The 16,245-nt window shown below is 41.2% G+C and overlaps 1 protein-coding gene across 3 annotated transcripts in view; it reads left to right on the top strand.

Moving 5' to 3' along the window:
• The first annotated feature begins 8,058 nt into the window (after positions 1-8,058).
• The window catches only part of Cstf2 (cleavage stimulation factor subunit 2), a 41,287-nt gene continuing 33,100 nt past the window's right edge, over positions 8,059-16,245 (top strand). Inside the window, exons 1-7 of one of the 3 annotated variants that reach the window (XM_057759357.1) lie at positions 8,059-8,259; positions 9,390-9,468; positions 9,968-10,137; positions 10,657-10,793; positions 11,333-11,452; positions 11,567-11,704; positions 15,384-15,504. In XM_057759357.1, coding sequence (XP_057615340.1) covers positions 8,202-8,259; positions 9,390-9,468; positions 9,968-10,137; positions 10,657-10,793; positions 11,333-11,452; positions 11,567-11,704; positions 15,384-15,504 — 823 coding nt within the window. In that variant the 5' untranslated portion in view covers positions 8,059-8,201. The remainder of the gene's footprint in view (positions 8,260-9,389; positions 9,469-9,967; positions 10,138-10,656; positions 10,794-11,332; positions 11,453-11,566; positions 11,705-15,383; positions 15,505-16,245) is intronic. The other 2 variants (XM_057759355.1, XM_057759356.1) reach the window with 2 other exon arrangements.

Below are 16,245 nucleotides of genomic sequence, written 5' to 3'. Positions count from 1 at the left end.
TTGCAAGTAAAAATATAGGGACAAAAGCGCTTACTTGTGTGACTCATGGTGTCACACTGAAGCTTCCGTGATGAGATTTTTTTCCTTTCTTCTTTTTTTTTGCTCTTAAATTTTATTTGATTTTATTTTGGAGGGAGGTTGCAAGGGCAGAGGGCAGATATGAAGGGACAGGGAAATGAATGGGATTGAGATGCATGATGTGAAAGACACAACAAATAAAAAATTTTAAAAATTCAAAGTGGAGAAAGGAATGGATGTAAATATAGCCTTTTAATATATTTTCTCTCTTGCTTATCTTTATGATCATGCTACATTACAATGATTTCAAAATATCTTGTTCTAATCAAAATGAATTTCTGTAAGCATTGTGATAACCACAAAACAAAAATCTGTAAGCAGGACTGCAGAGATTGCTGTTAAGAGAACTTGCTGATCTTTGCAGAGGACCCAGGTTCAGTTCCCAGCACCCACATGGTGGCTCACAACCATCTGTAACTCCACTTTGAAAGGATCCAACACCTTCTTTTGACCTCCATGGACAGCAAACACACATACAGTGCGCATACATAAATGCAGGAAAAACACTCATACAAATAAAATAAATCTAAGAAAAACCTACAGTAGACAAACCAATAATACTAAGCAAGGAATCCAAATGTATATAATTTAGGAAGTCGGTCACAAAGAGAGACTGTAAGGAAGGGAGAGATGAGTTACAGTAAAACCAGAGAACAAGTTGCAAAAGGGTGGTGATAGAAACCATATATATTTCTGTGGAATAATCCTTTTGTACACTGTGAGTATGCATTACTCTCATTGGTTTTCTCAAGAACCAACTGACCAATGGCTAAGCAGAAATAGGTTAGGCAGGAGAGCTGAGATTGAGAGAAGGCAGGAAGAAGAGGGCAGAGTCACCGGATGCAGAGGGAGCAGGAGATGAGAATAGTGTGCTGAAAAGAGGAACCACCACTTGGTACAGCATAGATAAGAAATATGGGTTAATTTAAGCTGAAAGAGCTGGCTGAGAATAAGCTTAATTATCAGCTGAGTAGCTATAATTAATAATAAGTCTCTTTGTGTGGTGAATTGCAAGCCAGAAGCCTCAAAACATTCTGCCTACAACCTATCAATTCTTTCTTTCTTTCTTTCTTCCTTTCTTTCTTTCTTTCTTTCTTTCTTTACTTATTTATTTATTTATTAAAGATTTCTGCCTCCTCCCCGCCACCGCCTACCATTTCCCTCCTCCTCCCCCAATCAGGTCCCCTCCCTCATCAGCCCGAAGAGCAGTCAGGGTTCCCTGCCCTGTGGGAAGTCCAAGGACCTCCCACTTCCTTCCAGGTCTAGTAAGGTGAGCATCCAAACTGCCTAGGCTCCCACAAAGCCAGTACGTGCAGTAGGATCAAAACCCAGTGCCATTGTTCTTGACTTCTCAGCAGTCCTCATTGTCCACTATGTTCAGCGAGTCCGGTTTTATCCCAAGCTTTTTCAGACCCAGTCCAGCTGGCCTTGGCGAGTTCCCGATAGAACATCCCCATTGTCTCAGTGTGTGGGTGCACCCCTCACCGTCCTGAGTTCCTTGGTCGTGCTCTCTCTCCTTCTGCTCCTGATTTGGACCTTGGGATTTCAGTCCGGTGCTCCGATGTGGGTCCTGTCTCTGTCTCCTTTCATCGCCTGATGAAGGTTAATATCCAGGAGGATGACTATATGTTTTTCTTTGGGTTCACCTTCTTATTTAGCTTCTCTAGAATCACAAATTATAGTGGGAATGCAAACTTGTGCAACCACTTTGGAAAGCAGTGGGGCGGTTTCTCAGGAAATTTGGGATCCACCTACCCCTGGACCCAGCAATACCACTCTTGGGAATATACCCAAGAGATGCCCTATCATACAACAAAAGTATATGCTCAACTATGTTCATAGCAGCATTGCTTGTAATAGTCAGAACGTGGAAACAACGTAGATGCCCTTCAATGGAAGAATGGATGAAGAAAGTATGGAATATATACATATTAGAGTACTACTCAGCAGTAAAAAACAATGACTTCTTGAATTTTGCATGCAAATGGATGGAAATAGAAAACACTATCCTGAGTGAGGTAAGCCAGACCCAAAACGATGAACACGGGATGTACTCACTCATAATTGGTTTCTAGCCATAAATAAAAGACAATAGTTTCTTTGGACATAAAATTTCCAATTGATACACAGAGAATACCACAATGGTTTAAAAAGCAAGACCAAGTATAGAGTTACATAGAAGAAACCTCACTTCTCAAGACACACACAGGTTGAAGGTAAAGGTATAGAATAAGAGCCTAGAACCTTCTCTGAAGGAAGAGGATTCTAGGAAATGAAATAGAGATATATACATCAAGAACAAAATTAACTAAGAAAAATGTTAAAAAAAATCAAAAGACCCAAATGAACAATTTTGGTAAAGTGAACAACTTCTTGGCGTAATAGTAGAGACGAAACTTCCAGTCTTACCAGAAGGTATTAATGCCGCGCACCGCACCCCCGTGTCTGCACTCTGTGCGCTGGCACCCAGTTACCGAGCTTCGGGCAAGGGGCTGGAGGTTAAAATACACAGACACACACAGACAGAAAGACAGCGACACGGGTCATCCTTGAATTCCCCAACAATGCCCCCTTTATTGTGTTCAGGGGCAGATATATAGAGATAGCCACGCCCCAGCCAAACCAACCAGAAACCACTCTCCTGCCATCAGGAACTCCTGAAGGTCTCGTGCTCAGAGCAGCTGTAGGCATTCAGATCAGGGGATTACAAGAAATTCAGGATCTGGGATATCACTGCTCCCAACATATTAATACTGCTGTAGCACCAGTCTGACAATACAGCAGTGTAGAAAGCAGGATCAGTACTTCTGGAAACAAAGGCTATTGTACCTTCAACCAGACACTGATAAAGATCTGTGCCCATCATTCACGCAGTCTCTGTAAGTCACATCTTTCCTTATTTCTTGCAGGCAATGTTCACTAAACAGTTTCCTCACTGTCAGTCTCATCTAGAATCTTTTAGAATCTAGAGTACATACCATGGTATCTATACAAGAATGGCTGCTTTTCAATCTATTCTCTGCAAGGCAAACAAGAGATTTCTTTTACCTCATGGATTGTTGAAATTACAGACATGAGCCACCAACTCCACTTTCTACAATCAATGTCTGTGAATGTGATTTTTATTCACATATGAAATTAATGAATTTTAGGAGATTAAAACACGGATTAAACATGAATTATGTTGGAAATTTGAACTTCTATAATCAGGGAAAAAATTTAAAGTCTATGAACCCTTATAGCTTTGAATAGTATTGCTTTCTTCATTTAAGTATACCCCACCTAAAATTTGTGATGTCATCTAAAACTTGGCTAAGAATTCAGGATTTTCTTACAAAATTTTCATTCCCATAAATTTTAATTACAGGTTCCTATATTAGTTACTTTTCTGTTGCTGTGATAAAATATTATGGCCAAGGCAGCTTAGTGAAGGAAGAGCTTATTTGGGCTTCTGGTTTCAGAGGTTTAGAATCCATGGTTGTGGTGCAGAGATAGCAGCCAGCAGGCAGTGGATACGGAGAGTAGACGATGAGTTCTCACATCTTGAACCAGAAGCAAGAGGATTTTGAAACAGCATGAGGATTTTGAAACCTCAAAACTTGTGCCCAGTGACATATATCCTCCAGAAAGGTCACATCTCTCAAACCTATCCAAACAGTTTCATGAACTGGGGACCAAGTGTTCAAACATTGGCGCCTGTGGAGAACAATCTCATTCAAACCACCACAACTCCCAAATTCTTTGATTCTCCATCAGTGGTATTTCTAACTTTCTAAAGCCCCCAAGTGACATTTTTTTCCTATATGTTTAATTCCATTGGTGTAAAAATGCTTCTTTCTTCATATTTCTTAATATCACACCTATATTGTTGCTAATTTAGCCTTCAATCATAACAGCTACAAGAAGATCAGACACTCCACTTTGTGTCCTTACTTTGCTATAAACTGATGACAAAGGAAGTGTCACACAGGAAATGTTAGTGATGAGAAGATTCTCAATAAGCAGGCACTGAGGTAAGTGTACTACTTCACAGCCTATACATTAAATCCAAAGATAAAACCGCATTTAGGATGCACCCCTTGCATACACCTCCTTTTGTATAAGCAATACAGTCAGTGTAGCTGCTGATATGATAGTACTTATAGGACTTTTCCCGCAGATGGCTGGTGACGCAGAACAAATTCTGGCTAAGTACCTCAATCTTTTCTTGGTGGTTTCATTCTATGAGCCATCTACTCAGCATTAAAAGATCGTATGCTTTACGTTATTTTCCGAAAATGGTAATGAAACATATTGAGCCATCTAAATTTTCTCAGTTATATTAGGAGGGAATAAAAAACAGCATTTGAACAGTCTCTGGCACCAGAGAAACCATACTACAGCTTCTTATTGTGGGACCTAAGCAAGTTACTCAAGTGGGTTTTTTTTTGTTTTTGTTTTTTGTTTTTTTTTTTTTTTGAGGCAATGTCTTACTGTGTAGCTCAAGTTAGGCTCAAATCCACAATCTTCATGACTCAGTCTCTCGAGTGTTGGGATTACCGTCATGTGTAACCACACCTGGCTACTTAGGCATGACTATCCACAAAATGGGCACAATAGGCAGTGATCTACTTATGGACCCTAAGATTCTTCCCCAAGGCCTTGATTATTTGCCTGCTAATTCTTAATGACTTTTACTTTCATGATTCTAATTTGTTGAACAACATAGCTGATCTCCTTACAAAAAATGTATTAGTTGTATTTTTGTGTATGAATTACCTATATATTTGCATGCCACATGTGTGCCTGGTGCCCATAAAGGTCAGAAAAGGGCATGTGTTCCCACAGATCTGGAATTCCTGACCCTTTTGAGCTGCTATGTGGATGGATTCTGAAAATGGAACCTGGGTTCTCTGCCAGAGCAAGAGCAACAGGTGCTCTTAACTGCCCAATCATTTCTCCAGCCCCAACATAGTTGATCTCGATGTGGAGAAAATATCTCAGTGAGCCTGTACAAGCAGAATATTCTCCAGTTATGATTGCAAAACTGAGATTGAAAGCACAAGTTTTCATTGGGCCATTGCTGGTATTGTGTACTTCTTCCAAGATGGAAACATCCACCCTGAGAGCTATTTCCTTAAGCAGAGAGCTAAACAACTCAAAATAGTTTCAGGCATCCCTGAAATTGACCAAATTCACTAGGCCCCTTCCTCCAACAGTAAACAAGACAAACTGCTAAGTACCCCGTCAGACAAGCCCAAAGTGCAAAACAGACTCTCAGATGAGCCAGGCTGCAAAGATCCTGAGGCCAGCCCAGCTGCCTGGAAGACACGGAAACCTACCAAAGTGCCTGAAAGACACGGAAACCTACCGAAGTGTCTGGAAGACACAGAAACCTACCAAAGTGCCCGGAAGATGCAGAAACCTACCAAAGTGCCCGGAAGATGCAGAAACCTACCAAAGTGCCTGGAAGCAGTTTCAGACTGACCTTCCTAAGTGACTCAGATATTTGTGTTTCTTCTCCCCAGGAAAAGTCTTGTCATACAAGAGCTGGCTCTGAGATGTAGTTACCCCATGCACGGACCAGTGAGAAGCTTTTCCATCCACGAGCTAAAGCTAACAGCCCCAGAAAAATAGGCAGCAAGGAAAGAAGAACCACAGTCTATGGCCACAAGGAAACAATTGTTGCTAACAATAAAGTGAGATTAAAAGCTGGTTGTCTCACAGACAAGCCACAGAAAGTCCAACACATTGATTCCATTCTTGTGAAAAATTAAATGGGAGAATCCAGCCATATCCAGTCGGATTAGACTTCTGACCTACAGAACTGTGAACTAACAAATTAACATTGTCACAAACTATTGTTCTGTGGAAAGATATTGTATAGCAATAGTACTTATGGGGGTCACTGCGAGACTATGGTGGGCAGCAGAGTAATGATCCATGGGAGGCAAGAAAGTTCACCGTGAATCAGTAGTAGTTGGTGTTGGTTCAAACTTAGAGAGTCTGACACTGAGCAGTTTATTTTAAATACATTCAAGCACAGCGCAATTTGGAAAAAAGAAATCCCTGTAGATTAACTGAGAAAAACAAGCTCATGATAAGGGTCTGGGGGAGGATCTGGTGACTCAGCCACGCAGATAGTACAAAAGTCACCAGGTTATCAACGAGGTCAGCTCCCAGCCTTGTGGGCAGGAAACCGTTGTACATCTCTTCTTTTGAAGAGACAACACTGTGTGTTTAATATTCCTGGTCCCTCTAGTGCTTATCTGTGAGCAGAAGGACCTCTGTGCCTTCCACAAAAATTAAAACTGTGAAGGATGGAGCCGATACCTGAACATGCCAGCTTTTATGGGAACTAGCATCGTTTTTGTGAGAGAGCTAAAGCAGAAGATATCCATGCAAAACAGACCACACAACATGGCTGGTAGGCCAGGGTCTGCTTTCTCCAGTAGAGCTGACAGAAAGTGTTCCTCAAGGAAACCAGGCACCTGGTGGAGTGCGGAGTTTATCAAGTGGAACCCTGGATGCATCAGTGTGTTACTGTTTCTGGATCTTCTAGCAATCCAACCAAACCATACACACATACATCCCAAACCACTCCTGTGTGTTTCCAAACATCCTCTCTCACAAGGGGGAGAGCTGAACAAAGAATTTCTAGGCCTACTACTGTAGGAGCTGTCCAGCTATTCCTTAACAAAAATTTGCAGATAAAAAGAATGTGTGGCTGTACCAAATGTCATAAAATTACTTCACTGACTACAATGTTTGCCAAATTGCATAGCCCTGAGAACCACCAGAGGCACTCACTAAAAATGACTCTCCAGTTCCTTGTGTAAAATCTCACCCTTTATATAGATTGGTGTGGGGGTTCAAGCACCCCTATTCTTAGTTGAGTATCCTAAGTAAATCTTTTGCAGTTTGAAAACATTAGGTGAGAAATCTACCTAGCCATACATTCACTTAGTGAAAACTCACTACACTGAACTGCGATGCACCAAAATTCTGAATCTGTGCCTTTTACAGAGCTAGAAATACCAAGCTTTGAACAAGTCTATTATTTAAGATATCCTATGGCTCACATAGTGATTGTAAGTTGAACTGGTGATACTCCCAAACTTCCCTCTCTTTACCAGAATTACTCCTTGAGATATGTTCCACAGTGTGTGTGTGTGCCAATACAGGTGGTATGTTTTTTTCCCCCTGGGGACTTAATCTAGGGTCTCATGCATGGTTTGTAAGCACTCTACCGATGAGCCGCATACCCAGCCCATGGAATTAATATTTTTAAGCCCATGCCTCCAATTCTGTGCTTATTGTACTACTTTGGACTTCCTTTACCAGATAGTAGATTTTCTCAGGTGGCAGTGCTATTGACTCCTTCCATTGTTCTTCCTTTAATCCTATTCTCCTCAGGATACCTACTCTGGATTTCCTCCAACCCCAGTGGCAGGTTAGCAACTGTTCTTGCGGTATCCCTGGAGTGTGCACAATCACAGCCAATGGCATTTTTCATCGTTTCAAAGCTTCCCTGCTAATATCCACACTGCACCAACAATAAGAATCTGGAACCCAGGGACTATATGAGAGAGCACAGTACGTTCTCCCTAGGCTTTCTTATTAATCGCTGGTACTAGACTTTACGAGTCCTCTCATTCTGCAGCCTGTCTCAGCTCTTCCCTCTGTTCAGCCAAGTCTCAACAAAATAATAGGATTATGCTACTGGGGAAGGCCTCCGCATTTCTAGTAGGATAGACCTGAGATGAGAGTGCCAGAGCTGAAAACAAATGACTTCCCTGTTGTAATGCCGCTACAGCGCTGCTTTTAAAGGCTGGGGTGAGAGCCAGCGAAAATGACAGAGAGGGAAAGACAGCAAACGCAGAGTCTCAAATTAGCATAGCCCCGCCCCGCGACGCTTGGTCAACGCCCCTTTCCCCGGGCCTTAGCCCTTCCCACTAGCCTGTTGGCCCGCCCCCAGACCAAACGCTAGGCGGGAACCCACAGCGTGACGCGGGGAGCGGTATCCGCGGTGGCTCCGTCTAGGTGCTTCCGGCTCCCACCGGACGGAGGCGCGCTCGGCCCCGGGCTCGTTCTCCCACGGAAGTGTGCTTAGGCGCACCGGAAGCCACCTCAGGGGGTGAGCCATGGCGGGTTTGCCTGTTAGAGACCCTGCGGTGGATCGTTCTCTGCGTTCTGTATTCGGTGAGAGGATTTCGGTGGCGCCTCTCCGGTCAGGGAGGGACGTCCCCTGCGGTCCCCAGATGGAGCGGGTGTCGGGGCGGGCTTGCCGCTTCGCCGCTGCCCTTTGACGCGGCAGCCTGGTGTACTCGTGGGCAAACAGATCCCCCCCCCCACCACCACCCCCGCGACACCTCGGCTCCAAGGTATTGGAGATTTTCCGCAGTGTGGTTCAGGGAGCTAGACTCTAGCGTTTGTCTTCTCTGCGTTTTCCCCTTCATGATTCTCAGTTATTTTTTAGGAGAAAAGGTGCGTGGAAACAGAGCGTCCCTGTTCCGTGCTGCTTCTCTTAGCCCAAAATACAGATTTTATTCTGAAGCCATCGACCCTATATCCACTTCCCGCCCTCTCATAAACGCGTAATATCGCTTGCTTTTTACTTGTAATGTTTCATCCAACCATAGTGGTAGCGGCCACCTGGCATCTTGAGGTGGGTTGTGAATGAATGAATGAATGAATGAATGACGCTCAGGGACATTTTAGAGAAGCGAAACTAAGCAATTTTTAGGATTTAAACGAGTTACTTCTAAAATATGTGTCTTGCTTTTAAGCACGTTTTGGAGGCTGTAGAATTGCCTCGAATTCCAGGCCAGCCAAGAACTACATAACAAGGCGAGTCAGAGCTACATATAAGACTCTCAAAAAGAACCAGAAGCACTGTTTGAAAGAAACGTGCCAAAGCCGTTCCGAGTGCTTTTTAAAAGGCCTCCCCTATTCATGGCTAACCCTCCACAAGTGTGTTCATGCGTAGAAATAAAGACACGAGCCCACCCCGTTTAGTTTCTGGTTTTGGTAGTCACTGGTTGAACTCCCAGTTCTGTGGGTAAATACCAGTGCTTAAACATTGATTTTCATCAGAGTTAGGGGAAACATGCTAGTTGTCATATCTGTCCAAGAACTGTTTGGAAGACATCTTTTTTATTTAGTCTCTGGCTCTGTTCTGAGGTCTGAAAAGAAACAGTGGAAGCGGGGTTTTGGAGAATATCCAGTCAGTTGTTACATATTTATTGATAAAACTAGAAAGCCTACTGTTTACTTGCTCACCAAAGAGCTCCTTACTGTCCCAGCATTTTAATGCATTATCTGTTCCTTAGTGGGAAACATTCCGTATGAAGCTACTGAAGAACAGCTGAAGGACATCTTCTCTGAGGTTGGGCCTGTTGTTAGTTTCAGGTGAGACCCTCTTTTAAGCTATTCATGGGAGATCCTTAAAAATCACCACAGATTTTGTGATAAATATACATGCTTTACTATTCAGATCCAGTCTTAGCTGAAAGATTTCTTTCATTAAAAATGTTTCAAAAACACAAAAGCAGAGTTAGAAGGGTATCATTTTTTGTTTGTTTGTTTGTTTGTTTTTTTGATTTTTTTGAGACAGTGTTTCTCCGTAGCTTTTTGGTTCCTGTCCTGGAACTAGCTCTTGTAGACCAGGCTGGTGTCGAACTCACAGAGATCCGCCTGCCTCTGCCTCCCGAGTGTTGGGATTAAAAACGTGCATCACCACCGCCCAGCCTCAGAACTCATTCTTTAGCCAGGCTGGCCTCAAACTTATAAAAAACTGCCTGCTACAAGGGTATCTTTCTGTGGGCTAAATTCGAACATGCCAATGTTAGCAGGAAGTCAGTCTGTACGTATGTAGCATTTGTTCCTGATACTTGGTTTTGCTCTTCAGATTGGTGTATGATAGGGAGACAGGAAAACCAAAGGGTTATGGCTTCTGTGAATACCAAGACCAAGAGACGGCCCTTAGTGCCATGCGGAACCTGAATGGTCGCGAATTCAGTGGGCGAGCACTTCGAGTGGATAATGCTGCCAGTGAAAAGAACAAAGAGGAACTCAAAAGTGAGTATAAATCCAAACCAAATCCATTACAAGTTACTGAAGATAAGGCAATGCAAGTTTTCCATTTGTAATTATGCTTTAGAAGATGCTGAGGGTGGTTAGCCCCAGAGGTACCTGAGTGTATTTACCTGATGTGTATGTTTAAGCAACTTGACTTTAGAAATCTTTCTCTTCCCTAGGAGTTGGTTTCCAGTTAAAGGGGAGTTCAGGACCACCAAGCCTAAAGGCAGTTCCACAAATCCTTGAAATTAATGTCTTTGTCTGTTTAAATGCTTTTCTTCTGAAGTGACTTGTCAATGAAATCAGTAATGGCATTATCATTGTGTCTGCTATCCTCTTAAGAGCAGAAGGTATACTGTCACTTTCCTTCGCTGACTTTTCCTTCTGTGACTTACTTTTCAGTTCCAGAGTTTCAAGTTACGGTTGGTGCTCACAGACACTCTGGAAAATAGACACTTGAAATGACTTAGGGTGTTATTTTGCCTTCCTAACTTTGTTGTTTGCTTTCTTCCTAATCAGGCCTTGGCACTGGCACACCTGTCATCGAGTCACCTTATGGAGAGACCATCAACCCCGAGGATGCCCCTGAATCTATTAGCAAAGCAGTTGCTAGTCTTCCACCAGAACAGATGTTTGAGCTGATGAAACAGATGAAGGTGGGAGGAGGCATTAGATTATAAACAAAACAATTTACGTTAGCTTTTCAAGGAGTTAATGAACATAATTCCCTGGGCTTAAGTAATTGAGTCTGTAGACACTACATCTTCCACGTTTTATACACAGAGCTGTTTTTATACACAAACAGTCCTGCCCAAACTGTCCAGCATTTTTCCGTGCCCCCATACATGTTAAATTATAGCTTTGCCCATAAGTGATAATATTACCGTACTATAAGTACTTTTTCTTGCCTGCCATGGCCAAGATTTTTTTGTTCAATGTCAAAATCAGTGCTAAATCACCAGGTGTTGTGCTAAATCACATGATGTTGTGTGCCTTAGTCTCACCACTTGGGATGCTGAGGCAGAAGGGTCACAGTGAGTTCAGTACCAAAATGGGATACATGAAACACTGTCTCATAAAGAAAATCAATAGTAACTGAGATTGTCTTGAATATTACATTTATGAGATGAAATGGCTCAAATCATTATCAGATTCTTAGTATTGAACCTGAAGGTGAATTTGCTTACCTTCTCAGCTCTGTGTCCAGAATAGTCCCCAGGAAGCACGAAACATGTTGCTTCAGAATCCTCAGCTGGCGTATGCTTTGCTACAAGCACAGGTAGTGATGAGAATTGTGGATCCTGAGATTGCCCTGGTGAGTGCTTCTGATTCTTATATGGAAATAGTAGGATATTCTTTGAGTGGGATAAGAACTGCCTGATTGGCTTGTTAAACAGAGAGCTGATAGATGTATCTTTTCACTTTTTAGAAAATTCTGCATCGCCAGACAAATATCCCAACGCTGATTTCAGGCAACCCTCAGCCAGTCCATGTTGGTGGGCCTGGCTCAGGACCCAATGTTTCAATGAACCAGCAGAATCCTCAGGCCCCTCAGGCTCAATCTTTGGTAGGGTTTTATTCTACAGTATTCTTTTTAATCTGTCTTAAAATGTTATTTTCTTTCCAGGGGAATATTGAGAGAAGAAACAGCAGGAATCAGAGCTGGTAATTAAAATTTTTAGGCGTAAGAGAAATTTCCAGATTGCAGAGCACATGCTACCTGAAAGAGTGTAGACTCCGTTCCAAGTTAATAAAATAGAGATCCTTCCTGTAAACCCTTTTCTAGTAAGCTAATTTTTTGTGGCTGTGTATACCTGCTACTGTGATTATCACTTTAGTATTCCTTGTTATCTCATTTAATCTGCATAGCAGCAAAATGAGGCAAGCATTTTGACTGCCTCCATTCTCAGCAATAACAAAGGACCAAGCACATATTCAAAAGCATGATTGTAACCCTATGGACATAAACATTTAATACATCTAAAGGTTGATGTTTATATAAAGAAAAGGAACTAAACACTAAAGACAAAATGGGAAAAGGATTTGTCACACATAAGATGGGCAAAAGATTAATTCTAAATAAAGAGTATTTAGAATTTAGAGTGGTCATGCTCAAAGATGTCTATTGCCATATAATAGTAGCAAATATTACAAACACATGAAATGTTCATTAGTGAAAAGTGGAGAAAATTTGGTATATATCCAATGGAAAACTTTAAACAGTTAAGTAAACTACATGTATGAATAGAAATGACCTTTAGAAACCTAATGCCATATAATATTAAGTGGGCAAGAATATGTGGTATCAGCACAGATAACTCAAAAATATAATGGCATACAGAAAGTAAAATTAAGTAAATATGGAAACATTCTCCATATGGATATATGTATTAGCATAAGTTCTCAAACTTTTAAGTGAAATGCAAAAATAGTTCAATATTTATAAGTATGTTTTAAAGATTTATGTTATGTGTATCTGTTTTTATGCATATATGTAAGTACACTGTGCATGAAGCGTCCAAGGAGGCCAGAAGAGGATATCAGCGTTCCTAGAATTAGAGATACAGACTATTTTGAGCTTCCATGTGGATGCTGGGAACAGAACCCAAGTCCTCTGCAAGCGAAACAAGTGTTTATAAGCATTGAGGCATCTTTCAAGCCCAAATATAAACATTTTAAATGTGTATAAGAATTTTGAGTAGTTATTTAAGGAGTAGTAATATGAGGTATAGATGAAAGCCACATAGGAGGTTATGTTGTTTTTATCTTTATATCTCTATTTTTCTTTTTTTTTTCTTTCTTTCTTTCTTTTGGTTTTTTGAGACAGGTTTCTCTGTGTAACAGTCCTAGCTGTTAAAAAGTCCTGGAACTCCCTTTGTAGACCAGGCTGGCCTCGAACTCAGAGTTCTTTCTGCCTCCCAAGTGCTGGGATTAAAGGTGTGCACCACCACCACCCGGCTATATCTCTTTTTCATAAGCAAAAAAGCTTATAAATTATTTTTAAAAATACCAAAGTGAATTGTAAGCATAAACAGTTCACAAAACTGAAATTAAGTATTCAGTCTAAAAATATAAACTAAAATAAGCCACAATTTTTCACGTACTGGGTGGGCTGAGGTAAATGTGGATGAATCCGATGATGGTATAAGGCAAAAATTTATAAACATTTTCTTAAGAAACTCAGTAAATATCGTTGCCTTTAAAAGCTCTATCATTTCTGTAATGTGAGCTAATATGTAAATGTATCTGATTGTATTCCAGGAAAACCTTACTTATAAAGCCACTGATAGGAACAGGCATGGTGGTTCTGTAATCTTAGCACTTGTAAGATGAAGGCAGGTAGATCAGGATTCAAGGTCATCCTTGGCTACCTAGCAAAACTGAAGCCTACCTCCAAAAAAAGAAACCAAGACTGGGGAACTGCAAATGGTTCAGAAAATAAGGGTGCTTACTATCAGGCCTGACAACCTGAGTTCAATCACTGGGAGACACATTGTGGAAGGAAAGAATATATTCCTGCAAATTGTCCTCGAGTGTGCCATAGTATATACACACACGATGGATGGATGGATGGATGGATGGATGGATGGATGGATGGATGGATGGATGGATGGATGGATGACAGGATGGCTCAATAGATAAAGGGGCTTATTGTCACACCTGACAACCTTAGTTCAATCCCCAGGAGTCATATAGTGGAAAAAGAAAACTTATGCAAGTTGTCTTCTGATCTCTGACCTCCATATGTGTGCTGGGGTGTACATGTGGACACAAAAAAATTGAGGAATATATATATATATATATGTATGTATGTATGACAGGGTCTCTCTATATGGCTTTGGGACAGTCGTAGAAATCACTGTGTAGACCAGGCCGACTTTGTAACTCACAAAGATCCACCTGTCTCTGCCTCCTGAATGCTGGGATTAAAGGCATGCACCACTATTCCTGGCTTGAAAAAAAATTTAACTGGTTAATAGGTTAGCCAGATTTGGTGATACATACCATTAATCCTAGCACTTGAGAGGCAGAGAGCAGTGCGGTAGTGGTGCACACCTTTAATTGCAGAAATCGGGAGGCAAAGGCAGGTGAATCTCTGCCTGGTCTACCCAGTGTTCGGGACAGCCAATACTGTTACATAGAGAAACCATGTCTTGGAGGAGGAGTTCTATTTTTAGTTATTGTTATAAACCTCTAAAATGAACCATAGAGAAAAGCAGTGATATATTCAGACAAGTTAAATATATAAGGCTTTGAATATCCACTAGAGGTCTTGAAATGTATCTGAAGAAAACAAGAAAGCCAGTACATATCACTCCCCTTTACCATCACCACTCACAATGATAAGGTCAGGGGTAAACATGTGAACCAGTCATGAGCTATTGGGATCCATGCTGTTTTGGACTTTATCCAACAGGTAAACCACTGCTGTTGCTTTAAGAAGCAGCCCATATGAGAAGCATCTCTACTCTGAATCTCATACGTCACTTTATTACTAAACTGTTGTACTATATACAGACTGCAGAGACATGCAGAAAGGGTAGGATAGTACTGAACTCGGACTCCAAACTGAGTTTGATTTTTAAAAAACTTTTTATTCTTTGCAGTTCTTTTTTTTTTTTTTTTTTTTTTGTGGTTTTTCGAGACGGGGTTTCTCTGTAGCTTTGGAGCCTGTCCTGGAACTAGCTCTTGTAGACCAGGCTGGTCTCGAACTCACAGAGATCCGCCTGCCTCTGCCTCCCAAGTGCTGGGATTAAAGGCGTGCGCCACCACCGCCCGGCCTCTTTGCAGTTCTTTACATTCCAAAAATGTGGCATAGTTCTCTATGGAATGCCTCATGAAAAGATTACATTCCCTTTCTCTCAGGCAATTTAATGTATCATTTACAAATTATATACACATTCAAGAAAGTTACATCCAGGGACAGAAATTATTAAAACTTGAAAATTTTACCAGCAGGATTTTTGTGAAGTCTCAGTCCCTTTTTTGTCTTAAACATAAGGTACATTTTCAACTTATTTTTAGGCACCAGTCAGTGATGTCAAGGATGGGTTGTTATCTGCTGCCTTGCCACATGAATAAGACTACACTAGCCTCTATAGTAGGCATATGCTTCATTTTAACTGCATTCACATAACCAGGCTCAAGCCATGTACTTCAGTTTGCTTCTTTGAAATTCAGAGTATGTGATAAACCTAATGCTGAGGCTGCAGAGACTTGCTCACACTTGTTTTTCTCTTGGTCAGGGCGGAATGCATGTCAATGGTGCACCTCTGATGCAAGCTTCTATGCCAGGTGGAGTACCTGCCCCAGTGCAAATGGCTGCAGCTGTAGCAGGACCTGGCCCTGGTTCTTTAGCCCCTGCAGGTAACTTTCAGTTAGAGATTTTACTATTTTATTTCTTTGCTGAGGATTTATAATAGCAACTGTTGAAGTGCAGTTACTATTTAATAATAGGATCTTGATATAAAATACATAAAATATATGTGTAATTATAACATGGGTTCTAGGTTGAAGACTTTGTTTTGTATTATTTGGAAGAAAAGGTCTTGCTATGTAGCTGGAGCTGGCCTCAAACTTGGTAATCCCTCTAATTCAGATGCCCAAGTACTGGGATTAGAGGCATATGTCACCACCAGCTAAATGAAATCTTAAGTGAGACACGTGTGCTGGCCACACACTTGGATGTCACAATAGTGTCAAATTCATAGAGATTTCTATCTGCTCTCCATTTCTGTACTTACCTTGTCATGAAATGTTAGCATAGACTATATCAGTACGTTTTCTAGACAGGTTGAGTAACCTTGTCCTATTGGATAAAAAATGGCTGTGCATATTCAATAGGTAATTAATGGGATCAACAAGCTCCATTTAATATTTAGAGATAGCCTTGCATCTCTTGGCTGCAGTGTATACTCCCTACTCCAAATGATCATTGAACCCTTTAAAAAAGACCAAGTACTTAGCCATAAATACAATTTAACAAATTTGAGGCAGTAGAGACTTTTACAGATCACATAGTTTCATTTTAAACCAATAAAATTAGAAATAATTAAAAGGTGAGTGGGAAGAAGTTTTGACTTGGAAAATTAAGAAACATACTATAGC

This window comes from Chionomys nivalis, chromosome X (assembly GCF_950005125.1).
Source record: "Chionomys nivalis chromosome X, mChiNiv1.1, whole genome shotgun sequence".
NCBI lineage: Eukaryota > Metazoa > Chordata > Mammalia > Rodentia > Cricetidae > Chionomys > Chionomys nivalis.
Note: the sequence above shows the minus strand (reverse complement) of the source record. Positions and strands in the feature narration are given on the sequence as shown.